We start from the raw sequence: 26,711 nt of genomic DNA, 5'->3' as shown, positions 1-26,711 counted from the left end.
GGAGTTTGGGCAAACTTTGCTTCCTTTTTTACTGCTAATGATCACAGGTGCAGAAATTCCCTCCACATCCAGAAATAGGTAATTTCAGTAAGTTATGTACTACATGTCCTGAAACTAATTTCATAGCATACTTTTTTTTTTTTTTTTGTCGGTTGTGGGGCTTGAACTCTGGGCTTGGGCGCTGTCCCTCAGCTCTTCAGCTCAAGGCTAGCGCTCTACCACTTGAGCCACAGTGCCACTTCCGGCTTTTTTTTCTTTTTGCTTATGTGGTGCTGAGGAATCGAACCCAGGGCCTCAGGCATGCAAGGCAAGAGCTCTACCACTGAGCCACCTTCCCAGCCCTCTAGCATCTTTTTTTTAAGCATTGATAAGTTGGAAGTTTCCACTGAAAATAGGTAGTAAATAAATTTCCACTAAGTAGTAGTTTCACTGGGTGAGGACAGGAGGGTAAAACCAGGAGAGAGCAAGGAAAGGGGTGACACTGTCCAAAAAGAAATGTACTCTTTACCCGACTTATATAACTATAACCCCTCTGTACATCACCTTTACAGTAACAACAGGGTTGAGAATGTGCCTTTGTGGTAGAGAGCTTGCCTGGCATGCTTAAAGACCTGGGTTCCATTCCTCAGTACCACATAAACAGAAAAAGCCAGAAGTGGTACAGTGGCTCTAGGGGTAGAGTGCTAGCCTTGAGCAAAAGAAGCTCAGGAACAGTTTCCAGGCCCTGAGTTCAAGGCCCAGGAATGACAAAAATAAATAATTAAAAAAATGTACTCATTATCTGTTAGATAACTGTAACACCGTCTATAGTAACAATAAAAAAATAAAAAAATTAAAATGATTAAGTAGTTTCACCAGTTTTGTATTTCCATTTTAGAATACTGATTTCAATGCCTTGAGTATTTTGGAATAGATGTAAGTGTGTACATATGAGAAAATTGGTAGAGAAAGTAATAAATCTGATATTTCTAGTTCATTTTCTGATGAAAGTAATACTTTGACACTTTAAATAACACAACAATATTTCCAACTATGACTCATTATGAAGGGAAAAAAAGCTTATTTAGTACATACCCCATTATGTATAGAACTATGTTCAGTTAAACATCTGTCATGCTTTTGTTCCTATCTCATTTATACGATTAATCATTCTGATGATTAAAAATTATTTCAGACACATTTTTAAAGTTTCTAAGAACTATAAACATAAAATTTAGTCTTTTTTTTTTTTTTTGGTTGGTCATGGGGCTTGAACTCAGGGCCTGGGCACTGTCCTTCAGCTTTTCAGCTCAAGGTTAGCACTCTACCATTTGAGCCACAGCTGGTACTTCCGGTTTCTGGTGGTTTACTATTTCCTGCCTTGGCTAGCTTTGAACGGTGATCCTGAGACCTCAGCCTTCTGTGTAGCTAGGATTACAGATGTGAGCCACCGGTACCCGGCTAAAATTTAATCTTGAAAGCTATAACTATGTACAATTTGTGTATATGAATTTAATGTACGCTGAGCTGTCCAGGCCCCAATTCTTTCTTGTGCACTGCTGCTGCTAAGTGATTATCTGGATTCTTTTGCCATGTGGCTTTCTATTAAGCTCACAGGGCAAGGGAAAAGCTCAGAAAAGTGGAAAAAGGAAGAATGAAAAAGTGCCAGATGTTCAAAGTGGCTTTAACTGTCTTGAGGATAGCAGAGAATGAGAAACAGCACCTTGTAGATGCTTCCATCTTTGGCTAAAGCAGCAGTTCTCTGGCAGATCCAGGTTTAACCTTGGGGACTCCAAGCCCACAGATGACCCATCATTTGATCCTTGGGCATTACTCCTTTCTATAGTACTTTTCTGCCCTTTTTCTTCTCAACCTAACACCAATGTAACAAATTTCCTCAAATGAATTGCTTTGTTTGGAATATCAAAAGACTTTTCTGTTTCTCTAACTGAATCCTGACTGACATATTAATATGGCAGCAAGCTCAAATGGAACTCTATTATTCTGAAGACTGGATTAATAACTATCTTTTAGAGCAGAGAGAAAGTACAATTGCTCAACATATGCTTTAAAAAAAATGTTTGCCAATCCTGGGGTTTGAATTCAGGGCCTGGGAGCTGTCCCTGAGCCTCTGTGCTCAAGGCTAGCACTCTACCACTTGAGCCACAGCCCCTCTTCTGGCTTTTTCTGCATAGTTTACTGGAGATAAGAGTCTCACAGACTTTCCTGCTCCACTGGGTTTGGAAGGTAATCCTCAGATCTCAGCCTCCTGAGTAGCTAGGATTGCAGGTGTGAGCTACCAGTGCACAGCTAATATATGCTTATTTCAAATAATTCAAGCAACATAAAAAAGCATAACAAAAAACAATTGTAAATCTCAGCCCTGTCCCTCATATCTCATCATCACAAACAGATAAGACCATTCTTCTAACTTCACCTGCACAAAGAAAAGGCTAGAGATGTAGAGATAATCTTATGTGTTTACAGCAGATAGTTTTATTTTTTGTTGTATTTTACTTTTTTTGAGATTGTCTTAATATTCCTGACTCAATTTATTCTTCTGCTACAACCTAGAATGATAGGGAAGGGGCAGGAGAAGAGAATGTTTAGAAATGGTATTCATTAAAAAGATTTATAGAGAGCTGGGAATATGGCTCAGTGGTAGAGTGCTTTCCTTGCATGCATGAGGCCCTGGGTTCAAGTCTTCACCACCACATAAGCAGAAAAAGCCGGAAGTGGTACTGTAGCTCAAGTGGTAGAGCAATAGCCTTGAGCTGAAGAGCTGAGGGACAGTGTCCAGGCCCAGAATTCAGGCCCCAACAAAAACAAAACAACAACAAAAAGACTTAGAAATCCTTAAAAGCTGCTGTTTACTAATATTTAAAATTATATGCTCCTAATTTTGTCCATAGAGATTCAAATATATCACTTGCTTCTTCCAACTTAGTTTGTGGGAGCTGAAGATGTGGCTCAGTGGCTGACTGCCTGCCTAGCAAGCTAGAGTGCCTGAGTTCAAACTCCAGTAGCACACAGAAAAAGAGAAAGAACAAGAAAGATAAAGGAAGGAAAGGAATTCTATTTTACTTTGTAAAAGTGCGTATCATTTTAATTCTAATCTCTAGTCTCTTTAATCTCAGGATCTGCGTGGATTATTTTAACTCTTGGTTAGTTTAGTTTTATGATTAAGTAGATGTTTAGTAAGGACTCAGAAATGCTGTATAAACTGAAATCTGGCATACTAAATGATGTCTATTATTTTTGACTTCAGGCTTGAATGGCAATCTGGTGGCTAGTATTTTTCAAGTTACCTTTTTATCATTAGGGCTTAGTAGATGAAGGTGGCCCACAGCTATGCAATCCATGAAGGCTTATTTAAGATGTACACTGCTTAAAAATACCTAATCTGATCCAATAAAACTCTTGCAAAATTGATCTCAGAACAGAGAAAATAATAAATATCAAGAATGAGAGAAGCAAAATTACTACAGATTCTGTAGCTACCAAAATAATAGTAGGGAATGTTATGAACAATGAAATCAACAATGTTGGTGAAATGTAAAAATTTGCTGAAAGGCAAACATTACCAATGCTTGCTCAAGAAAAAAGAAAAACAAATTTAGAAAATTAATTTATCTATTGAATATTTTGAATGTGTTGATCAAAAAATCTTTCTATAAAAACACTGATCCAAGCTGGGCACTGGTGGCTCATGCCTGTAATACTAGCTACTCAGGAAGCTGAGATCTGAGGATTGTAGTTCAAAGACAGTGAGGCAGGAAAAGTCCCGGTGAGACTCTTACCTCCAATTTAACCACTCAAAAACAGGAAGTGGAGCTGTGGCTCAAAGGGGTAGAGCACTAACCTTGATCAACAGAGCTAAGGACAGGGCCCAGGCTCAGAGTTCAAGCCACACAACCAAAAAAAAAACAAAAACAAAAACAAAAACAAAAAATACTGATCTAAAAAACTGGAAAAGAGTGAAGGAAGGGATAACATTGTCCAAAAAGAAATTTACTCTTTATCTGACTTACGTAATTGCAACCACTGTGTACAAAACTTCTACAGTAACAATAAAAATAATAACAGCTGGGCACCAGTGGCTCACAACTGTAGTCCTAGCTACTCAGGAGGCTGGAGATCTGAGGATCAGGGTTCAAAGCCAGCCAAGGCAGGCAAGTCTGTGAGACTCTGATCTCCAATAAACCACTAGAAAACTGGAAGTGGCGCTGTAGCTCAAGCGGTAGAGCACTCGCCTTGAGCTGAAGAGGTAAGGGATAGTGCCCAAGCCCAGAGTTCAAGCCCTACAACTGACAAAAAAAAAAGTAGTGATACAAAGTCAGGTGCTGGTGGCTCACACCTGTATTATAACTACTCAGGAGGCTAAGGTGTGAGAACCAAGGTTCAAAGCCAGTTAGGGCAATAATGCCTTATGAGAGTTGGGCTGGGAAGGTGGCTCAGTGGTAGAGTACTTGCTTTGTATGCATTTAGTCCTGGGTTCAGTTCCTCAGCACCTATAACCAGAAAAAGCCAAAAGCTGAGGGACAGCACTCAGGCCCAGAGTTCAAGCCCCATGACCGACCCAAAAAAAAAAAAGTCTTTGAGACTCTATCTCCAATTGACCACCAAAAAGCAGGAAGCAGAGCTGTGTCTCAAGTGGTAGAAATATCTTTGAGCAAAAACGCTCAGGGACAGCACTCAGGCCAACTTTAAGCACCCTGGCCCTGAGTTCAAGCCCTAAAACTGGTACGTGTACACACACACACACACACATACACACACACACACACACACACACACACACACACTGCTCTAGATGGATAAACTGGTGAATTTCTATCAAACATTTAAAATAGAAATATCATTATTATGAATACTCTTCCTGAAAATTCAGATTTCTAAACTTGTCCAATAAGGCCAACATTATTTGGATACTAAAAATCTGACAATATTGTTAAATAAATGACAGACCAATGTCATTCATGAATTCAGATGCAAAATTCCAAACAAAATTCCAGCATGTCAAATCAGATAGTATAAAAAGGGATTTATGGCCAAGTTGGGCTTATCCCAGGAACAGAGCATCTGTTTAATATTTGAAACACACTACAATTCATATTAAAAAAGAAAACCATACGATCATCTCCATAGTAGCAGATAAATATTTGACAAAAAAACCTCAAACAAACAAACAAAAATACCCAATATGAAACCAATATCCAGCCCTAATAAGAATATCAGGCTACTGAGAAACAGAAGAAATTTCCTCAACGAATATGAAATAAGAAGGCTTACAATAAAGATCATACTTAATAATGAAAGATGACATGTTTTCTTCTAAAATGAAGAATAATACAAGGCTGTGTGCTATAATCACTGATACTTAATACCATCAACACTGTAATGAAGGTCCTAGCTAGGACAAAAGAAATAAAAACCAACAGAACAGAAGGGAAGATCCATAACTACCTTTACCCCCTCGTAAAAAAATGTGTTTGAGGGCTGGGAAGGTGGCTTAGTGGTAGAGTGCTTGCCTTGCATGCATGAGGCCCTGGGTTCAATTCCTCAGCACCACATAAGCAAAAAGAAAAAAGCCAGAAGTGTTGCTGTGGCTCATGCGGTAGAGTGCTAGCCTTGAGCTGAAGAGCTGAGGGACAGCGCCCAGGCCCAGAGTTCAGGCCCCATGACTGGATCCCCCCCCCCAAAAAAATAAAATCTGTTTGAAGCTATGAAAAAGGTCCTACAGTAAGTCAATTTAGTAAGGAATAAGATCAATAGTAAATAATGAAGTGCATTCCTGTTGAATGGCAATGAACAGTCTGACATTAAGTAAAAGATTTAATATATTAAGGCTAAAATTGATAATGATGTCGAAATACTTGAACATAGAAAACTAAAAACATTAATAGAAAATAGGACTCAAAGAAAAACAGGATTATTCTAAATCCTGAAATTTTGCTTTATTTTTATTTTTTAAGTAGCTATCTAAATGTTGAAAATAAACTGTTTTCATTTTTTTAAAAAAGAAAAAAAGGTTTGAGAAATGGGATCATCCAGTATTTACTAAAAAGAAAAAGAATTATAAGATGTAATATTTACTAGATATAAACAATCAAAAATTGGTATGTAGATTCAGCACAATACCAACTAGACTTGCAAAAAGTTTTTTCTTTTTTTTTTTGTGCTGATAATAGGGCATGAACTCAGAGTCTCACGTTCTTACTTGAATTTTTTGCGTTTATACTACCACTTGACCCACATCATCTCCAGCTCAGATTTTTTGCTGATAAACTGGAGATAAACTTCTAATTTTGTCTTTGGGCTGCCTAAAAATAATGACCATCAGATCTCAGCAACATGAGTGGCTAGGATTCTGGAGGTGAGCCATTAGTACTTGGTTTCTTCTTCTGTCTCTCTTGTTTTTCCTTAGTAGGGATTGAAAAACTAATTCTAAAATTCAGATGAGAATACAAAAGGCCTAGAACATTCCAAAGCATTTTTCAAAAGAAGAGTAAAGTTAGAAAACTAGTACTTCTGGAATTTAAGACCTAAAGTTGAGAAATAGGACTACACAAATATGAACAATTAACACTCAATGAAAGTATAAAGGAACAACTAGGTATCTACAGGCAAAAAAAAAAAGAACCTCAATACATACTCCATATCAACTACAAGAATTACATTCAAATAGATTATACATCTAAACATCATAGCTAAAACTATGTAATTTAAAATTTATTTTTTATTGTTATTGTGGTTACAGTTTACATCAATTAGATAATGAGTAAAATTCTATTTATTTATTTTTGCCAGTCCCTGGGGTTTAAACTCAGGGCCTTGGCACTGTCCTTGAGCTTCTTTTTTTTTTTTGCTGGTCATGGGGCCTGAACTCTGGGTCTGGGCGCTGTCCCTCAACTCTTCAGCTCAAGGCTAGCGCTCTACCACTGGAGCCACAGCACCACTTCTGGCTTTTTCTGCTTATGTGGTGCTGAGGAATCGAATCCAGGGCCTTATGCATGCAAGGCAAGCACTCTACCACTGAGCCACCTTCCCAGCCCCCCTGAGCTTCTTTTGCTCAAGGCTAGCACTCTTGCCATTGAGCTACAGCACCATTTTAGCTTTTTCTGTGTATGTGGTACTGAGGAATCGAACCCAGGGCTTCATGCATGCTAGGCAAGCACTCTACCACTAAGCCACATTCTCAGGCCATAATTTTTTTTTTCTAAAGAACAGGAATAAAACCTTTGTGATCTTGAGTTAGGCAGATTTCTTACATATGAAAGATTTATGAAAGAATAAATTGGCAATGAAGTTCACAAAAATTAAAAACTGGTAAATAATGAAAAGAAGATAAGCAAGCACTAATGAGTTTGAGGGAAAAAGCAACACAATCTTTTCTTTTTTACAGTCCTGGGGAATGAACACAGAACCTTATTCATGCTAGGAAGTGCTGTATCACTGCTACATCTCCACTCCTAACTTTTATACACTGAGGGTGAGCTTATAAATTGTAAAAGTGCTTATTAAGTTAAACATTGCTTATTAAGTTAAATATACATATCTAGATATATCTACATCTATCTATCTATATATATCTAATACCTGTCCATTCTACTCTTAGGTACTTACCCAAGAAAAATTAAAGCAACTGTTACATAAAGATTTCTGTATGCAAGTTCATAATAGTTTTATTTACAGCAGCCTAAACCTGGAAACTTAATATTCACCATTAGATGAATGACTAAACAAATTACAGTGTATCTACACAATGGAATACTAGTCAGTACAGAGCTATCAATATAGGCAACAGTAGGGATGAGTCTTGAAGTAATTATGCTCAGTAAAAGTGAAAAGTGAAATGGTGTTGCTATAGGTAAACATTTATTGAGTAAATCAGACATTACTGTTTTCTTCTTACTTTAATATGAAGTTCATATTATAATATTAGTTTCCAGACTTGAGATAATTTTACAGTTATTCTTCCTATTCTACTTGTCAAGAGTGAATCCTAGATTTCATAAAGTAGATGCATTTAAACTGTGAGGTATTAAAGTCCTCCCTGTGTCTCTCTCCTCTCTTTCTCTTTTGTCCATCTTAAGAGTTTAAACTTGGCTTGGACACTTGTCCCTAAGCTTTTTCTTTTCTTTTTTTTTTTATTGTTAAGATACTATACAGAGGATTACAGTTACATGAGAAAGGTAATGAGTACACTTCCTCTTGAGCATTGTTACCCCCTCCATTGTTTTCCCCCTACCATCCTTTCCCTCCCTACCTTCCCCAGGGTTCTTTTTTTTTTTTTGATTGTGATTAAGTAATTACATAATTTCCCAATTTCACAGTATTGTGGAATAATGATGCTCATTTAAAGTCACAAGTTCATTCTAACTTTCCTGGAGCAAATTGTCTATTATAGTCTATAACATATATCGGTGTACACATGTTATACACTATACATGTGATCACTAAGTTTTCTTTTTTGCTCAAGGCTAGCACTAACATTTAAAACCAGCTATATTTCTTGCTTTTTGGTGGTTAATTGGAAGAAGTCTCAGACTTTCTAGTCTGGGCTGGCTTTGAATTGCAATCCTCAGATCTCAGCCTCCTGAGTAGCTAGGATTACAGGCATGAGCCATCAGTGCCTGGCTCCTTATTAATTTAGTATTTATTTATTAATCAGTCATGGGGCTTGAACTCTGGACCTGGGTGCTGTTCCTGAGCTCTTCAGCTCAAGGCAAGTGCTCTACCATTGAGCCACAGAGCCACTTCTTGTTTTCTGGTGGTTAATTGTAGGTAGAATCTCATGGACTTTCCTGCCCAGGCTTGCTTTGAACCACAATCCTCAGATCTCAGCCTCCTCAGTAGTTAGAATTACAGGTGTGAGCCACTGGTGCCCAGCTTCATTATTTATTTTTAATTGATAAATAACATTAAATTTTCTTATCATTTTAAAAAAAGTATAAAAGAGTATTTCAGAGAGGGGGGTAGGAGAGTGGCAGAAGGGGGGGAGATGGCAAGGGATGGGAAGGGGAAACAAAGGAGGAGGCAACAATGCTTGATAAGAAATGTACTCATTATCTTGCCCATGTAATTGTAACCCCTCGGTATGGTATTTTCACAATAAAAAAAATTTAAAAAAAGAGTATTTCATGCCTGATTTTATTCATATGAAATTCTAGAAAATTATAGAGACTTAGAGAGACCAGGAGTTACCTGAGGACAAAGGTGGTAGAAAGGGGTTTTAGAGGAACAAAGGGACTTTTTGAGAATAATGGTTATACTTGCTATCTTGAATGTGAAGAATTCATGGAGATTTAATTGTTAAAACTTGAAGCTAAGGCCAGATGCCAGTGGCTCACGCCTATAATCCTAGCTACTCAGTAGGCTGAGATCTCAGGATCACGGTTCAAAGCCAGCCGGGGAGTCTATGAGACTCTTTATCTCCAATAAACGACCAGAAAACTGCAAGTGGTGCTGTGGCTTAAGTGGTAGAGTGCTAGCCCTGAGCTGAAGAGCTAAGGGACAGCACCCAAGCTCAGAGTCCAAGCCCCACAACTGACAAAAACAAACACAAACTTGAAGCTCTGAATATACTACGTTATATGACTACCTTAATAAAACTTTTAGAGTATCTTATCCAACTTCCAAAACGCACATTTTATTTGAGACCACAGTATTAGTTCAATTTTTAAAAATGTAGTATGTGTTAACACCAGGCCAATCTTCACTTACAGGTATCAGCCTGAATGGCAGTTGTTGCTTTCCTCTAAACCAATCTTTTTTGAGCTTAGTTGGTTTTTTTTTTTTTTTGTTGTTGGTCATGGGGCTTGAACTCTGGGCTTGGGCACTGTCCCTGCACTCTTCAGCTCAAGGTGAGTGCTCTATGGCTTGAGCTATAGTGCCACTTCTGATTTTCTAGTGGTTTATTGAAGATAAGAGTCTCACAGACTTTCCTGCCTGGGCTGGCTTTGAACCTCGATCCTCGGATCTCAGCCTCCTGAATAGCTAGGATTATAGGCATGAGCCACTGGCACCTGGCTTTTGTTGTTGTTTTAAATTAATATCTATGTAGAAATTTCCCTGTTTCAGTGATGATTTTCTTCCAAACTGAGTTTTCCAACTACCTTTTCTATTTGTATTTATCACATTTAGATTTTCTATTTGCTGTGCTATGGTTTGGGTTATTGTCCTTGGTTTTTTTTTCCTCTAAGACCTATAAAGACCTGTTTGAACTACAGTTGGAGAATACTTGCTTCTTTTCATTTCTCTATTAAAGTAATGAAAGGGAAAGGGTAAGGAACGGTCGGCAGAAATCCACTTTCCTGTAAGACAACATAGAACCGTTCTATCAGAGGATAAGTCCTTTGTAGTATAAGTCCTTGTAAAAATCATCTGGATAGCCTTGCATAACCCCAACTACTAAGGAAGCTGAGATCTGAGGATCAAGGTTTGAAGCCAGTTCAGACAGGAAAGTCTATGAGACGCCTATCTCCAATTAACTACCAAAAACCCCCTAAAACTAAAACCAAACCACCACCACCACTGGAAGTGATGGTGTGGCTGAAGTAGAGTGCTAGCCTTGAGCAAAAAAGCTCAAAGACAAGCACTTAGGCCAAGTTCAAGTTTCCCTACCAGCTTACACACATACAAACAAAAGTAATTATATCTTCATACAAAATATATCTTGGCTTTTAATAAACATGTCTTGGAAAAAAGTTAGCTAATAACTACAAGAAAAACTATAATATCTGTGTAGAGCATAAACAAAGTACGGACAATGGAACAAGTTTCTCAAGCCAACTCTCTATCACAAGAAGCCACAGAATTTCTTACTAATACAGACGTAGTACTCTGGGGATTTTGACTCTGTCGGTTTATATGAGTAACAGTGATTCCATTGTTCAAAAAAACTAGGCCTTTATTTCAAAGGGAAAAAACAGTCTAACAAAATAGTCTAAACAAAAGTAATACTTACCAGTACCGGAATTTCGAACCTAATGTAAAATAATGTGCAAAAAAATTCTTTTGAGGTGGAAGTGGTCTGTCCAAACGGAAGAATGTGTGATGTTCTACACATGCTTTCCACAAATTTTTGCATGCTCTGTAGTTCACCATATTAAATCCCAGTAATGTTTCTCTAGACTCGTGCTGTAATAAATGACAAAATACAGAGAATACCTCAGGATCTAAAGCTCTATTTTATTTACTTGGACAGAAAAATTAGCCTAGCTTTGAACACATTAATCCTCAGAATCTTTTTCTGCTGACCAACAACAATAAAAAATTGTCAAATAAATAAAAATATCTGAAAATATGGACCAAATTCAGTAATTTCATAACTTCGAAGAACTTCTCCCCTGGATGACAGAAATAAATTAATATATTCAAAATGTATTGTCTGTATTTCAAAATTTAATTCTTGTTCATAGATTAAATTTTGTAATAAGTTTATTAATTTGCAATTATGACTCGATTCTATACACATATGAAAATAAAAATATGCAACATTTCCACTTTAGGAAATTTGAAAATGCGTATCACTATTAGTAGTTATTTTTAAAAAGTTTGGCCAAATCACTAACTACTGTCACTTAAGTAAACCAAATATAGCAAAAGACCTGTCCTATGAGTAGGGAGCTCTGATTTTCACATACTGAATGTAACCATTTACCCTCAATTCAGGTTAAGAAATGGGTCACTATCTCTGTAGTGTCCTGTCTCCCTTTGCACCAAATCACTTCAAAGACTTTTTTTTTTCTGGTCGTGGGGCTTGAACTCTGGGCATGGGCCCTGTTCCTTAGCTCTTCACCTCAAGGATAGCATGCTACCACTTGAGCTACAGCGCCACTTCTGGCTTTTTCTGCTTATGTAGTGCTGAGGAATCGAACCCAGGGCCTCATGCATGCAAGGCAAGCACTCTACCACTGAACTACCTTCCCAGCCCCTCTTTCTTTCTTCCTTTCTCTCTCTCTTTCTTTTTTAATTTTAATTTTTTATTTTGTCAGTCATAAGGCTTGAACTCTGGGCCTGGGCACTGTCCCTTAGTTCTTCAGCTCAAGAATAGCACTCTACCACTTAAGCCACAGTGCCACTTCCGGTTTTCTGAGTGGTTTACTGGGGATAAGAGTCTCACGGACTTTTCCTGCCCTGGATGCCTTTGAACTGTGATCCTCAGATCGTAGCCTCCTGAATAGGTAGGATTACAGGTGTCAGCCACCAGTGCCCGGCTTCAAAAACTTTCATGACCACAGATGAGTTATACTTGTTTTTGACCTGTATATATATTTGGAATTATATTCTGTCTTTAGGTCTGTTTTTTACTTATGATTTATCCATTTTTGTGCCAGTATTGGGGCTTGAACAGCGTGGCTCTTTCTGATCTAGGTCTGTCTTCTTTTGTTCAACATTATGCTTCTGATGTACTAGAGTTGTGACACAATGATTCATTTCCTTCCTTCCTTCTTTCCTTCCTCCTTTTTTGCCAGTCCTTGGGCTTGAACTCAGGGTCTGAGTGCTATTCCTGAGTTTTCTTTTGCTCAAGGCTAATGTTCCAACACCTGAGCCATAGTGCCATTTCTGGCTTTTCCTCAGTAGCTTACTGGCAGTCATGGAAGTCAGGGGCTAGGGGCTAACACCTGTAATCCTAGCTACTTAGGAGACTGAGATATGAGGATCACAGTTCAAAGCCAGCCCAGGCAGGAAAGTCTGTGAGATACCTTATCTCCAATTAACCACCAGAAAACTGCAAGTGGTACTGTGGCTCAAAGTGGTACAGTGCTAGCCTTGAGTAAAATGAGCCTACAGAGAGTGCACTGGTCCCAAGTTCAAGCTCTACAACTGACAGAAAAAAAAAATTAACAGCCTCATGAACTTTTCTTCCTTGGGCTAGTTATGAACCACCAATCCTTAGATAGGATTATAGCTAAGTTTATAGGTGTAAGCCACCAGCACCCAGCTTCTTCATAGTTTTCTATACTAATGAGCACACCATCACTGATCATCACTTTACAGATATTTGGTGTTTCCAGTTTGGGGATGTAAGAATATTGTACCAATATTCCTATATTCTATTTGGTGTATATATGTGTATGTGTACATTTCTATTGCTGGATCATAAGCTATGTTAAGCTTTAGTGGGTAATGTCAACAATTTTTTTGAAGTTTAGGTTAATGTATACTTCCCTTCCACCTATACGGTTTGATCTATATATTCACCAACTACTGGTTAATGACATGAACTATTTTTATTAGCAAACATTGACAGTACAAGGGGTCTTCCTTGTGATATCCATAGATACATATATAGCGTACTTTGAACAAGTTAATTTTCTATATTACATTTTCTTAACTACCTTCTTCACAATCTCCTTTTCAATGTTTGGTGAGTTTCATTAGACCTATCATATTTGTCTCAGTGTGTTTGTTTATAAAACGTATTTTGATCTTCTCTACCTACCTAATACATTTTCTCTTCCTTGTTCCTCCAGTGATCTCTTCAGTCCTTCTTTTAGACTCATGTCCTATTATCATTACTATCATAATAATTTTATGTCTATTTTCCAAATACGAGTGAAAACATAAAGTAATTTTTCATTTTGCAAGTTGGCAAAATGAAGTAGCACAAACTGACCGTAATTCATACCTTTTCCTGGCTACTAATAAGGATCAACAAAATATCCTCCAAATTTTGTGAACGCAAGTGATAGACAATAAATCACTATCTTTGAAGCAGCTGCTTCAAAGACATTTTTAAGGTTTTAAGTACATTTTACACAAATACAACCATTTTGAAATTCAATTTGAAAAGATTCTCAGATTTCTAAGAAATAATGTAAATCAATGATAATGTATATATATATATATACGACGATAATGTATATTATATATGTATGCATGTACATGTCCATTTAGGTTGTGTGAGACAGAAATTTGACTTTTAGTAAAACCCAAATTAGTCATTAGCTCTTGATCCTCCTGTCTCTGCTCAGACTATAGGCACATGACACCATACCTGGCAAGGTTAGTTTACTTTTTTTGGGGGGTCCGGTCGTGGGGACTGAACTCTGGGCCTGGGCACTGTCCCTCAGCTCTTCACCTCAAGGCTAAGGCTCACTCTACCACTTGAGCCACAGCGCCACTTCCGGCTTTTTTTTTTTCTGCTTATGTGGTGCTGAGGAATCGAACCCAGGGCCTCATGCAAGCGCTCTACCACTGAGCCACCTTCCCAGCCCAAGGTTAGTTTACTTCTATAGAACAGATGAAATAATTCACAGAATAAAATTGTTTAGACTGGAATACTTTCCATGTCAGGTCAATCTGCTGTAGTTAACATAAAAAAAGCTTCACTGCTGACACTTTAACACAGGGAAGAAATAAACTAAATAAACTAAAACTAAACACGCAGATCTCCTAAAATGAATTAAGTTTGGGTCTATAGATTCAGTAGAAAAAAGGAAAAGGATGTACAGAACATTTAGTTATTACCATCATGAATGACCCTGGGTTTAACAAGGAACATCATGTATGGGATAGCTTCTAACTTCAAGAGATAAGATAAAATAGCTACAAGAAATTCAAATCAGAACCATACAGATATCAAAGAAACAAATACACCTAATCATAAAAAGTTAATTAACTCAGTAAGCAGTCAATAACTGTACTTCCATTTGTAGTGGTACAAAGTTCTGACATGAATAACTAGGTTAAAAAAAAACTCTTCACTTTAGAATGAGCTTGTGACTTTAAATGAGCATCATTATTCCACAATACTGTGAAATTTGGGAAATTATGCAATCACTTAACCACAATTAAAAAAACAACAACCAAGTGGTAGAGCATTAGCCTTGAGCTGAATTGTTCAGGGACAGCTTCCAGGCCTAGAGCTCAAGCCCCACGACTGACCAAAAAAAGAGAGAGATCTTTCATGCAATTGTTTCTAACATATTTATAAGATTATGTCTTTGTTGCCTTGTATGTCCCTCCCCCATGGTATAACCCCTGCTTTCACTATATACGATGTTGGTATATGTGGAAGGGAAGGGAAAAAACAAATTGTTAAAACAGGAATACAGGAGGACCCATTGCAACAATGAGATGTACAAATCGTTATGTCGAAAAATGAACTTTACAACTTTGGTGGGAATGAAGGGGGTGGGGGGAGGACGGGGGGGGGGGGATGGGAGGGGGAAACAAAGCAGGAGGCTACAATGCTTGATAAGAAATGTGCTCATTATCTTACCCATGTAATTGTAACCCTTCTGTACAGTATTTTCACAATAAAAAACTCTTCACTTATATATAAGTAATTATCAGATCAACACTCACCAACTCTTTTCTAAGTTGAATAAAAAACTGCTTGCACTTAAAAGAAATTTTTACAATCTTCAACCTGCCAAAAAGATAATTGAAATATTTAAGATATAGAAGGAAGATAAAAATATGAAGGAAGAAAATTTAAAACAATGATCTTTTATGTATATATTGACTAGTATTTTATCATATATTCTACATACAGTATATTTTTGGTGCTGCACTAAAAATGAATTAAAATCTATGTGTTCAATGAGGAACATTTTTATCAAAGAATCTAATGTGAATTATTTCCCAACTGTGTACTTAGAAAAAAATTTCTATTTCAAAAACTTAGATATTCAAGAAATATAACAATTTCTTTAAAACTGCCATACCTAAAAAAACTTGAAAACTGAAGTTTTTGGCAAAGACCCTAAAAACATTTATCTGACTTTAAAAAGCACATTTTTCATGTTATATCTTTACATTGTCTTTTTTTTCTTATAACATTATAAGTTTTCAAGAATCATTAATATCAGCAGTATGATTCAAATTGACTTTTCTACTTACTATAACCAAATACATTTTCTTTTTTGGGGGGGGGTGGGATTGGTTGTGGGGCCTGAACTTTGGGCACTGTCCCTCAGCTCTTTAGCTCAAGGCTAGTATTCTAAAACCTGAGCCAAAGTGCCACTTCCAGCTTTTTCTGCTTATGTGGTGCAGAGGAACCAAACCCTGGGTCTCATGGCAAGTACTCTACCACTGAGCCACCTTCCCAGTACCAACCAAATACATTTTAAAATATATTTCTTGACCTCCTGGTAGTAAAAACGGCAGAATTATTACTCTGCAAAACTTGCTTTAGGACTCTGTCCCAATTTTCTGAAGTACTTTTATTGTAATGTGATCTTATAGCCATGACCTTGGCTCTATCCAGTAAGAAGCTGTGAAAATTCTCAAACAATATATTTTTTTGACAAAGTAATCACATGACGAGGCAAATAAAATGTTTATTTAGAATGGGGAAAAGGATATGGTTGTTTTTTTAGGTTTGAAATTTTATTTTACTCTTACATCCTGAGCTTTCATTGGACAAGAATATCATAACATGGGAGAATATGACAGTCTGTTGCCATATGAAAGAGGATATTACTTTCAGAAAGTGAAAAAAAGAAAAAGAATGGTTAAAATGAAAGATTGTACCAGGCGCCAGTGGCGCATGCCTGTAATGCTAGCTACTCGGGAGGCTGAGCTCTGGGGACTGATGTTCAAAGCCAGCCCGGGCAGGAAAGTCCGTGAGACTCTTATGTCCAATAAACCACCAGAAAACTGGAAGTGGAACTGTGGCTCAAGTGGTAGAGCATTTGCCTTGAGCTGAAGAGTTCAGGGGCAGCGCCCAGGCTCATAGTTCAAACTCCATAACCAACCAAAGTAACACACACACAAAAATAAGACTGTATTTATTGAAAGCGAGGAAGACAGATATCTCAAGTTTAAAAACCCTATGAAGAGCTACATATATTGTAGAAGTTATAAATTAATTTCTATCAAGAGCCATCAAACAAGCAACAAATAAAATAGAAAACTGTCTAGCAAACACAAGGCTATAGGTTCAAACCACAAACTTATAAAAAACTAGTCATTTTATAATAACCAAAACACTATATATAGTTTAATTTTGAAAATACAGAAAATTTAATTATTATTATTTCAAGCCATGTCATCTTAACAGTACTGATTTCTGATGACATTTACATACAGTGTAAAGTGAAAGATGAAATTGATTTCTGTGTGTCGTATCTATACTGATAGGAAGGGACTATTTCTTTGGTTGTTTTGTATGTCACTGAACATGCCACAATTTCAGTGACAAAGGACATATTTAAAAGATGTGAGAATAAATACCAAATGACCTCTGATTTTATTAGCTTTACAGATATGTAACTGAGATATGCAATAGACTCATATGCAACTGAATTTACCAATTACAAGTGAATAGAGTTCAGTTGTAGATTCACTATCCACAACAATCATCACATCACCCCAAAAGGTTCCTTGATGCTCCTTATAAATTTATTTTTTCCTTACTATAACCAAATAAATTCAAATACATGTTTACTGATCTCTCAAGGTCTATTAATAAGACCATAGCCCTTGGGAGTTTGCTGATCTGTCTATTATACAATTTCCTAGAAATAGAAGTAAAAAGTAATGCAGTCTTTGGTGGCTGGCTTCTTATTCTTGGCATAATGAATTAAGGGTAGGATCATTCATATGCTTTAGTATATCAATAGTTAAATCTTTTTAATGCTAAGCAGAATTCCATTCTGTGGATATAATCTGCTTATTTTTTCAGTTGGTAAACACTTGGATTTTAATTTTGGGTTATCATACAGACTGTAGCTATGAATATTATGGACAAATACGTATAAAAAAGTTAGGTTTCCCTGAGTAAATAGGAACAGAATTGCTGGATTAAATGATACATTTGTTTTTAACCTTAAATTCATGAAGTTGTTTGCACTGCTATCAGTAACATTTTTCTAATTATTTGCTTCCTAGTACTACTTGATACTCTATCTTTTTAACTACTTTTCTACATAGTTGGTAAGAGGTAGAGCTCACTGCATTTCTAACTTGCATTTCACTGATGACTAAAAATCTTTTCATATACTTAACTGTCACACACACACACACACACACACACACACACACACATTTTTTTCTGCTTATGTGGTGCTGAGGAATCGAATCCAGGGCCTCGGGCATGCAATGCAAGCACTCTACCACTGAGCCACCTTCCCAGCCCACATATATTTTTGATGGAAGTGTCTATTCAAACATATTACCTATTCATTTCAATAGGCTATTATTGTGGTATTAGAATTCTTTCTATATTTTTGACCTAAGTCCTTCATCAGATAAGATTTGTCTCTTGTTTTTACATTTTCAGTCCCTTTCACAAAATAAAGCTGGGAATAGGTAGTTCATGCCTGTAATCCTAGCTGGGATCTGAGGATCAGTTCAAAGTCAGCCCAGGCATGAAAGTCTACAAGACTCTTATCTTTAATTAACCACTAACATCAGAACTGGAGCTGTGGCTAAAGTGGTAGAATACCACCAGCCTTCAGTAAACAACAACAACAAAAAACCCCTCAGGAACAGAGGTCAAGTCCTAGTACCAGCAAAAAAAAATAATAAAAAGAATGGACAGAAATTCTTTAACAAAATCTACTTATCGGGGCTGGGAAGGTGGCTCAATGGTAGAGTGCTTGGCTTGCATGCATGAGGCCCTGGGTTCGATTCTTCAGCACCACATAAGCAGAAAAAGCCAGAAGTGGAGCTGTGGCTCAAGTGGTGAGCACTAGCCTTGAGGTGAAGAGCTGAGGGACAGTGCCCAGACCCAGAGTTCAGGCCCCACAACTGACAAAACAAAAACAAAATCTACTTATCAATTACTTTTTTTCCCCGGTCCTAGAGCCAGTATTGAACTCAAGGCCTTGAGATCTTGCTTAGCTTTGTTTTTTTGTTCTTTCTTTTTTTTTTTTTGGTTGGTTGTGGGGCTTGAACTCTGGGCCTGGGCATTATCCCTCAGCTCTTCAGCTCAAGTCAAGCACTCTACCAAATGAGCCACAGTGCAACTTCTGGTTTTCTGAGTGGTTTATTGGAGATAAGAGTCTTGTGGACTGTCCTGCCCAAGCTGGCTTTGAACCTCGATTCTCAGATCTCAGTCTCCTGAGTAGCTAGGATTACAGGCAAGCTACCATTGCCCAGCTTGCTTAGCTTTGTTTTTGAGTTTTTTTTTTAAATGCCAGTACTGGGACTTGAACTCAGGGCCTATACATTGTCTTTTACCTTTTTTGCTTAAGGTTACTGCTCTACCACTTGGCCAACTGCTTCACTTACTAGTCGTTTTTTTTTTCCTTTTGGTGGGCCCAGTATATGGGAGAGTCTCATTGATTTTCTGGCTTTGAGCCGAGATCCTTAGATCTCCTGAGTAGCTAAGATTATAAGTGTGAGCCACCAGTTTCTGGCCCTTGCTTAGCTGTTTTGCTCAAGGCTGGCACTCTACCACTTGAGCCACATCTATACTTTCAGCTTTTTGCTGTCTAGTTAGAGATAACAATCTCGTGTACTTTTCTACCTGGACTGGTTTCCAACCTCAACCATCAGATCTTTGCTTCATGAGTAAGTAGGATTACAGGCTTGAGCCATCAGTCCCCAGACACATTTTACCAATTCTTTATGGTATTATTTGTGGTTTTAGTGACCTATCTAGAAAACTTATTTTTTTTTCTTTTTAAGAAAAATTTGTCAATGTCCTAAAATATTCTAGTAGAAATCATATTTTCTTCTAAGGAGTTGTTAAGTGACTAACAACAGACACTCCAGATTAATTTAGTAGCTTTGCTGCAATTCATCTCCCCTAAGTCATTATGTTTATTTACAAGAACAACCTACATTTCACGCTTATACCTCCCTACCCACAAACAAGACGTTAGATATACACATAATATGATCAAATTGATTTTCACAATTATCATGATATCTCTTAGAGGGAAGTGGAAGATACTTTCCTTTTCCCTTATTCTACATACATCACTGACAGTGGTAACTTAACCTGGACAGTTAGGATAAAGACAGTATGCCAGAGACAACAGAACAATATGACAAAAAAAACCTTGAGTTTTAAAACTTTATGGAAGCCACCATGCTTTGCTTGCATCAATTTAAGCCTCTGTTAATACTGAGCATTTCTTAGAGTAGCCATGTTTATATTTCAGCTAATGAACTAGTATTCCAATTAATGTATTTAAATAAAGCATTATGCTTATGATACTTGATGGGATGAAAGACAAGAGTTAAACACTATAATATAATTATAGTATATTCTAAGAGACTGTCTAAGAGAAAAATCCATAATTAGTATTTTTATTAAGTTATTTGGGATAGATTATTTTGCTATCTTCCCCTATCCAAGTATAAATTATAAACTACATCACAGAAGTAAACTGGTAATATTAAAATAGTTCAGTGGCTATTTTCTTAAACATAAATTATTGTTTTTGTTTTGGTGGTATTGGGACTTAAACTTGGGATCTTCCTAGGCTGGTGCTGTCACATAAGCCATGCTTTCAGCTAATATTAATGATTGTATTTGGTAAAATAACAATAAAAGAAAAAGTATTGACAGAAGTTCTTACCATGGAAAAGTATTCATTCGTACCCTATTCTTATATATTAGAATTCCTCCTGACATCACTCCAATCATAATTTCATTGTTACTTTGATCCTGTAATAAAAAATGCAAAGCAAATATAAAATTATGATAAGCTTTTGAAACAGAATTAACTTTGTTAACACAATCTGACATTTTCAAACACAATACAGAATTGCTTATAGTTATGAACACAACTAGAAATTTTTACTTGGTAAAAATAAAAGACAAATTTCAAACTAACTTAAAAGTTGAATTATTTAAGTTAATTACTTTAAACCAAAAATAATCTTACAATTTCTTGTAACTTATTACTAGGACTGACTCTTTGGTGAAGTGAAACTTGTAATAAAACAGTATTAGGGCTGGGAAGGTGGCTCAGTGGTAGAGCGCTTGCCTTGCATGCATGCATGCAGGCCCTGGGTTCGATTCCTCAGCACCTCATAAGCAAAAAAGAAAAAAAACCGGAAGTGGCGCTGTGGCTCAAGTGGTAGAGTGCTAGCCTTGAGCTGAAGAGCTGAAGGACAGCATCCAGGCCCAGAGTTCAGGCCCCACGACCAGATCAAAACAAAAACAAAACAGTATTGACAATACAGTGAGAACTCTTAAAACTAACATAGTAATTAAAAACATCATAGAGAATAGAGAATGATTCTTAGAGTTTTAAAGACCCCATAAGAGAAAATTTAAATTGGGTCTTGACGACTTTCATACTAACTGACCACAATTCAAATTGAGAGAATGGAAGAATTAAAACATTTTCCTTAGATGCTAATTTTTATTTTTGGTGCCAGTACTGAGTTTGAACTTAGGGACTGGGTGTTACTGCTTAGTTTGTTTGCTCAAGGGTAGTGTTCTACCACTTGAGCCACACCTTACTTCTGGCTTTTTTGCTGGTTAACTAGAGAAAACAGTTTCATAGACTTTCTTGCCTGGCCTGGCTTCAAACGTTAGTCCTCAAATCTCTGTCTTCTGGGTAACTAGGATTCCAGGTGTGAGCCACCAGCTTCCAGCAGATGAAAATTAATTTTGAAATGTCTTTTTTTAACCTCTTTACACGAAATATTCTACAGGCAGTGTAATACAGCCCAATACAGCATGCATGATTTTATCTCCCATCATTTAGTTGTTCAGCCATAGAGCTAATTGATGAAAATATAAACAGGATTTTAAAATTATGATCCCCAAACAAATCCTTGGAAGTGGCACTGTGGCTCAAGTGGTAGAGCACTTGCCTTGAACTGAAGAGCTGAAGGAGCAACACCCAAGCCCAAAGTTCAAGGCCCATGACTGACCAAAAAAACAGAAACAAAAAACCCCAAAACAAATCCTTTACATTATAATTTCAATAATTTCTACCTAAATAAAATCTTATCAGATAGACAGGGCAAGACATAACAAATGGTCAAATGTAATTATGTATTGTCTGGCTGCTTTTTCTACTTAGTAATAGCAAGCACTGCTATATACTATTACTATAATCTTAAATTGTGTTCCGAAGGATATCAATTAGAAGTTGGGATCAAGATGGCAGATAAAGCATGTAAGATAGAAGGTTTAAATGAACGCTCTAAATTACATTTTGCCCCAAATATCATAAAACATCAGAGAAATCATGAAAAATCTGTAATAGTTGAAAACAATAATTAATGGATCAGATATATTGAACAATCCTTAGAGTGATACCCAGAGTAGATAGAAAACTTAAGAATAAAAATTGTAATTGTTCTGTTGTTCCTTTCCTTCTCCATTATTAACAATGGAAGAACAGGAACAACATTTCAAGTAAACTAAGAATTCCTTTTAGATTTATGATTCCTAGTATACTTGGAATGCTGTTTTTCCTTTCCCATGTGTTTCTCCTCCACTATTCTGAGAGTTCCATAAGAGCAGGGAATATATGATGCTTTGTTCACTAAGTAATCTTGAATGCAAATAAGGAGGAAGGCACAGAATAGTTAACACAACGAAAATGCTATAAGATTCATTTCACTTTTGAATTTTGAGATCTGTAATTTGGTTCTATTTGAAGGTAGACAAAACATCTTACTGTGTTTGTCAAAATAGAATTATTTCAATACATTTTTGGTTGAAACAAGTCACAATTATTCCATTTATTACTTAATCCTTTCAAGAAATTTAAAATTTTTTCAGTAAAGAGGGTTTACCTAGTATGTATTAAATCCTGAGTTCAGTCCCTAGCAAAACACACACACACACACACACACACACACACACACACAAACACACACACACACACACACACTTATTTAAAAAATACTGAATAATGTAGGCTCTCAAAGAAGTTTTCTTCACTTACCCTTGCATAGTGGAATTCAACTCCATAGAGTTCTAAGGTACGTGCTGTATTTAGGTAATTAAATTCTGCTTCTGCAGGAGATGAGCCTCTATAAAGAATTATTAGTTTAAAAATCAGATTCATTTTTAAGTATGGCCAAGTTAGAAAACAGCTGTGCAGGGAAATGAGAAGTCTAATTAAATCTTTTACAAACTACCATTCATTTATTATTCTCTTGGTTTTATATGGTAACATCTAACATATTAAGAACACACTGCAAAGGATGGTTCATATACCGTAACTACATTTAAATCTATGTTTTTAAACATGCAGATTTTAAGGCAACCTCTAAGATAGCGCTTTTCAGCGTTCAGTATATAGACAGGGGTTGATTCATAAGTACAGAAATGCTAGAGATTTTTATAGCAATTGGCCAGGATAATTTTATGCCAGTTGAATTTAATAGTGAAAAAACATGACTTGTGTTTTTTATTTTTGCTTCATTTCTCCATTTTGTTTCACAAGCAATTAATTTTTAGTATATATTTCAAAATATAAATAACACAATGACTTTAACTGCTTTGCTAAATGGTAACTTCTTTGCACAACTACTTAGGGATAAAAAATAAATATCTTAAGAAAACCATGTCTGATGACTTATGAATATAAGTAAAACTATTGTTCTAACTGTAGCCTTTAAAAACAGATTTACTTGATTTATCTAATGTAACTAACAACTCTACTTATCTGATGCAATTAAACCACATTAGACCACAAGGTAAAACTATAAAAGTAAAGATATCAACCTTTTATTCAATGATACTTCAAAAGGGCACCAACAATTTGCCACAAAAGCAGATACAATGAACTGTTCTACAAAAATTTTTGTTCAATATATAAGATGGGGAATTATGTGTTTAAAACTGTAGAAATAATTAAAAACATTTTTTTTGGTCGGTTGTGGGGTTGAACTCTGGTCCTAGACGCTGTCCCGCAGCTCTTCAGCTCAAAGTGAGCACTCTACCATTTGAGCCACAGTACCACTTCCGGTTTTCTGGTGGTTTATTGGAGGTAAGTCTCATGGACTTTTCCTGCCCAAGCTGGCTTTGAACCACGATCCTCATATCGCAACATCTTGAGTAGCTAGGTTTACAAGCGTGAGCCACCGGAGCCCAGCAAACTTACTGGTAATCTTACTGGTATATGTTTTTAGCGGGGCACTGGTGGCTCACGCCTGTACTCCTAGCTACTCAGAAGGCTGAGAGTGAGGATTGAGGTTCAAAGCCAGCTGGGGAAGGAAAAGTCCGTGAGACCCTCATCTCCAATAAACCACCAGAAAACCGGAAGTGGCACTGTAGCTCAAATGGTAGAGCACTCACCTTGAGCTGAAGAGCTGTGGGGCAGCGCCCAGGCCCAAAGTTCAAGCCCCACAACAGACCAAAAAAATAAAAAGAAGACGAAGAAGAAGATTACCAAGTAAAAAGAAAACAAAATAAATCCTTACATATGTTGTTGATGCAATTTTGCAACTTCCTTTTCAAAATCTTGAGGTTGATTAGGAATGAAAGAATACTCTGAGAGGTAGCCTGGCAAATTTTCTGATTGATTGTAGTCTCCAAGTTCAGCTAATAATAAACAGAAAATTTCACACTTCAATTTCAATGTATTTGTGGAAGTAAAATATTAATTAAATTTTTTTTTTGATGATACAAAGTTTGAACTCAGAGCCTCATGCTTGGCTAGCCAGGCACTTTACCACTGGAGCCACGCTATCAGTCCTTTTTGGAGTTGGGTATTTTTTTTTTTGGGGGGGGTCCAGTCATGGGGCCTGAACTCTGGGCCTGGGCACTGTCCCTCAGCTCTTCAGCTCAAGGCTAGCGCTCTACCACTTGAGCCACAGCGCCAATTCTGGCTTTTTTCTTATGTGGTGCTGAGGAATTGAACCCAGGGCCTCAAGCATGCAAGGCAAGCGCTCTACCACTGAGCCACCTTCCCAGCCCATAGTTGGGTATTTTCTGAGATAGGATCTTATTTTATGCCTGGGCTGGCCTGGGACTGCAATCCTTCTTTTTGTGCTTCCTGTGTAGCTAGGATGACAGGCATTCACCACTGGGCTCAGCTAGTGTACAAATGGAGATGGACTCTTTGTTAATTTTTAGCTTGAGTTGGCTTTGATCCATAGTCTCTTGATCTGTGCCACTCAAGTAACAAAGATTACAGGGCTAGAGCCACTAAACTTGGCAATTTATATTTCTAATGTAACTAAGCAAGTTGCAGTAATTCATTTAAGATTTTTCTAGGTCTCCAGTAATTTTAGAAATTTTTTTTTTCAAGAATCAAAGTAAATGCTAATTGGAAATCCATTTCCTCTGTAGTTTCTATTTTCTATACAGTAACATGTCTAAAGAGCTTCCACATTAAAGGCAGTCCAAAAAGGCTATAACACTGCATGCTATTGAACTTAAAAAAGTAGGTGGATACTTACATTGAATAGCATATGAAGCTAAAAGGGCAGCAGTATTGTAAGGACAAGGCAATCTAATAAAACAAAATACATAATCTATAGTTAAACTAGTAATTTTAAAATTGCTATTATTTATGTTATTCACACTCAAGTTTCAATGTGACTTGTTTATGCAAAAACATCTTATTTATAATAAATCAACATTCTGACATGAAAGGTAGCCACTTTCAATTTCTCAGGAATGCTTAGAAACACTAGTCAGTAATTATTTTACAGTAGGGTAAAAGAACTAGTTTCAGAATAAACTTTTTAAGTGGCTTTTCTTATGGAAATCATTTGTAAGTGTGAGTGTGTGGTAAGCTAGCTTTCTCAGACGGTAAATGTAATACAACTATATTCCAAATATACTAAACCAGTTTATACAGTAAACATGAGAATCACCTGTATATATCAACTGTGCTCAAATGAAATATTTTTTTCAAAAAGGTCTTGTAATCACCTCTTCATATATATAGCATTGCTTTCTACTTAAGTTGGATAACTTTTTAGATGACTGTATGTGACTCAGTTTTAACTTTTAAGAAATGAATTACTCTTAACTATTAAGAAATCAACTCATCTGATAAAAAGAATTTATACAAGTATTCATTTTAATAGATTATTTGTTTTCAATGATTATAAATTACTTCAATAATACAGAATTAAAGTACTTATAAAGTATTATATATAAAAAAATTAAAAATAGCCTACCTTCCAGTAAGAATGTCTTGTTTAATTTGCAAAAAATACTGGTACCTTAAAAAAAAGCATTTACTAAAATTATAACAGTATCAATTCTAAAAATTTTATACTTACACTAACCAATAAAATTAAATATTTAAGTATTTGTTTTATATATTTTATATATTATAAAAGCACAATTTTACATTAGTATATGTTTTAATAAATGTTCATAAGTTTATGAATACAAATCTATAAAATTCTTTGGTATATAACATTTTGTACTTTGAATTATTTTTATTATGAAACCATTCAAGATTTCTTAACTATATGATCAAGGGAGATTAAAATGTTTCCAATTAACAGTTATTTGAATAAATATATGGTACTTGACATTATTTTGCAGTTACTTAGGATGGTACTAATACTTTTAAGTTCTAAAGTAATAGAAAAGCTTCTATTTAACTCTTCTCCCAATATATCACACAATATCTAGAAAATTATAGTATAAAATACAATGAGAATTTATTTTAAAAAAATAGAAAAACAACAAAACTCAATCCCCCAAAATACAAGGGAGGGAGGGAGAGAGAGAAAAAAAGAAATATTCTGAGGACTGGTATATGTAAGAAAGTAGAAAACTAGACCATTAGCTGGGAAGGTGGCTCAGTGGTAGAGTGCTTGCCTTGCATGCCTGAGGCCCTGGGTTCGATTCCTCAGCACCACATAAGCAAAAAGAAAAAAGC

General features: G+C 36.3%; 1 protein-coding gene across 1 annotated transcript in view; it reads right to left on the bottom strand.

Moving 5' to 3' along the window:
• Ptpn4 (protein tyrosine phosphatase, non-receptor type 4 (megakaryocyte)) overlaps positions 1–26,711 on the bottom strand; it is a 139,556-nt gene that overhangs the window by 41,806 nt on the left and 71,039 nt on the right. Inside the window, exons 6-12 of the mRNA XM_013020668.1 lie at positions 25,996–26,040; positions 25,267–25,319; positions 24,286–24,406; positions 22,803–22,890; positions 20,469–20,557; positions 15,298–15,361; positions 10,949–11,121 (exon numbers count right to left, since the gene is read on the bottom strand). Coding sequence (XP_012876122.1) covers positions 10,949–11,121; positions 15,298–15,361; positions 20,469–20,557; positions 22,803–22,890; positions 24,286–24,406; positions 25,267–25,319; positions 25,996–26,040 — 633 coding nt within the window. The remainder of the gene's footprint in view (positions 1–10,948; positions 11,122–15,297; positions 15,362–20,468; positions 20,558–22,802; positions 22,891–24,285; positions 24,407–25,266; positions 25,320–25,995; positions 26,041–26,711) is intronic.

Source organism: Dipodomys ordii, unplaced genomic scaffold (genome assembly GCF_000151885.1).
Source record: "Dipodomys ordii isolate 6190 unplaced genomic scaffold, Dord_2.0 Scaffold52, whole genome shotgun sequence".
Classification (NCBI taxonomy): domain Eukaryota; kingdom Metazoa; phylum Chordata; class Mammalia; order Rodentia; family Heteromyidae; genus Dipodomys; species Dipodomys ordii.
This window is presented reverse-complemented; position numbering and strand designations above follow the sequence as displayed.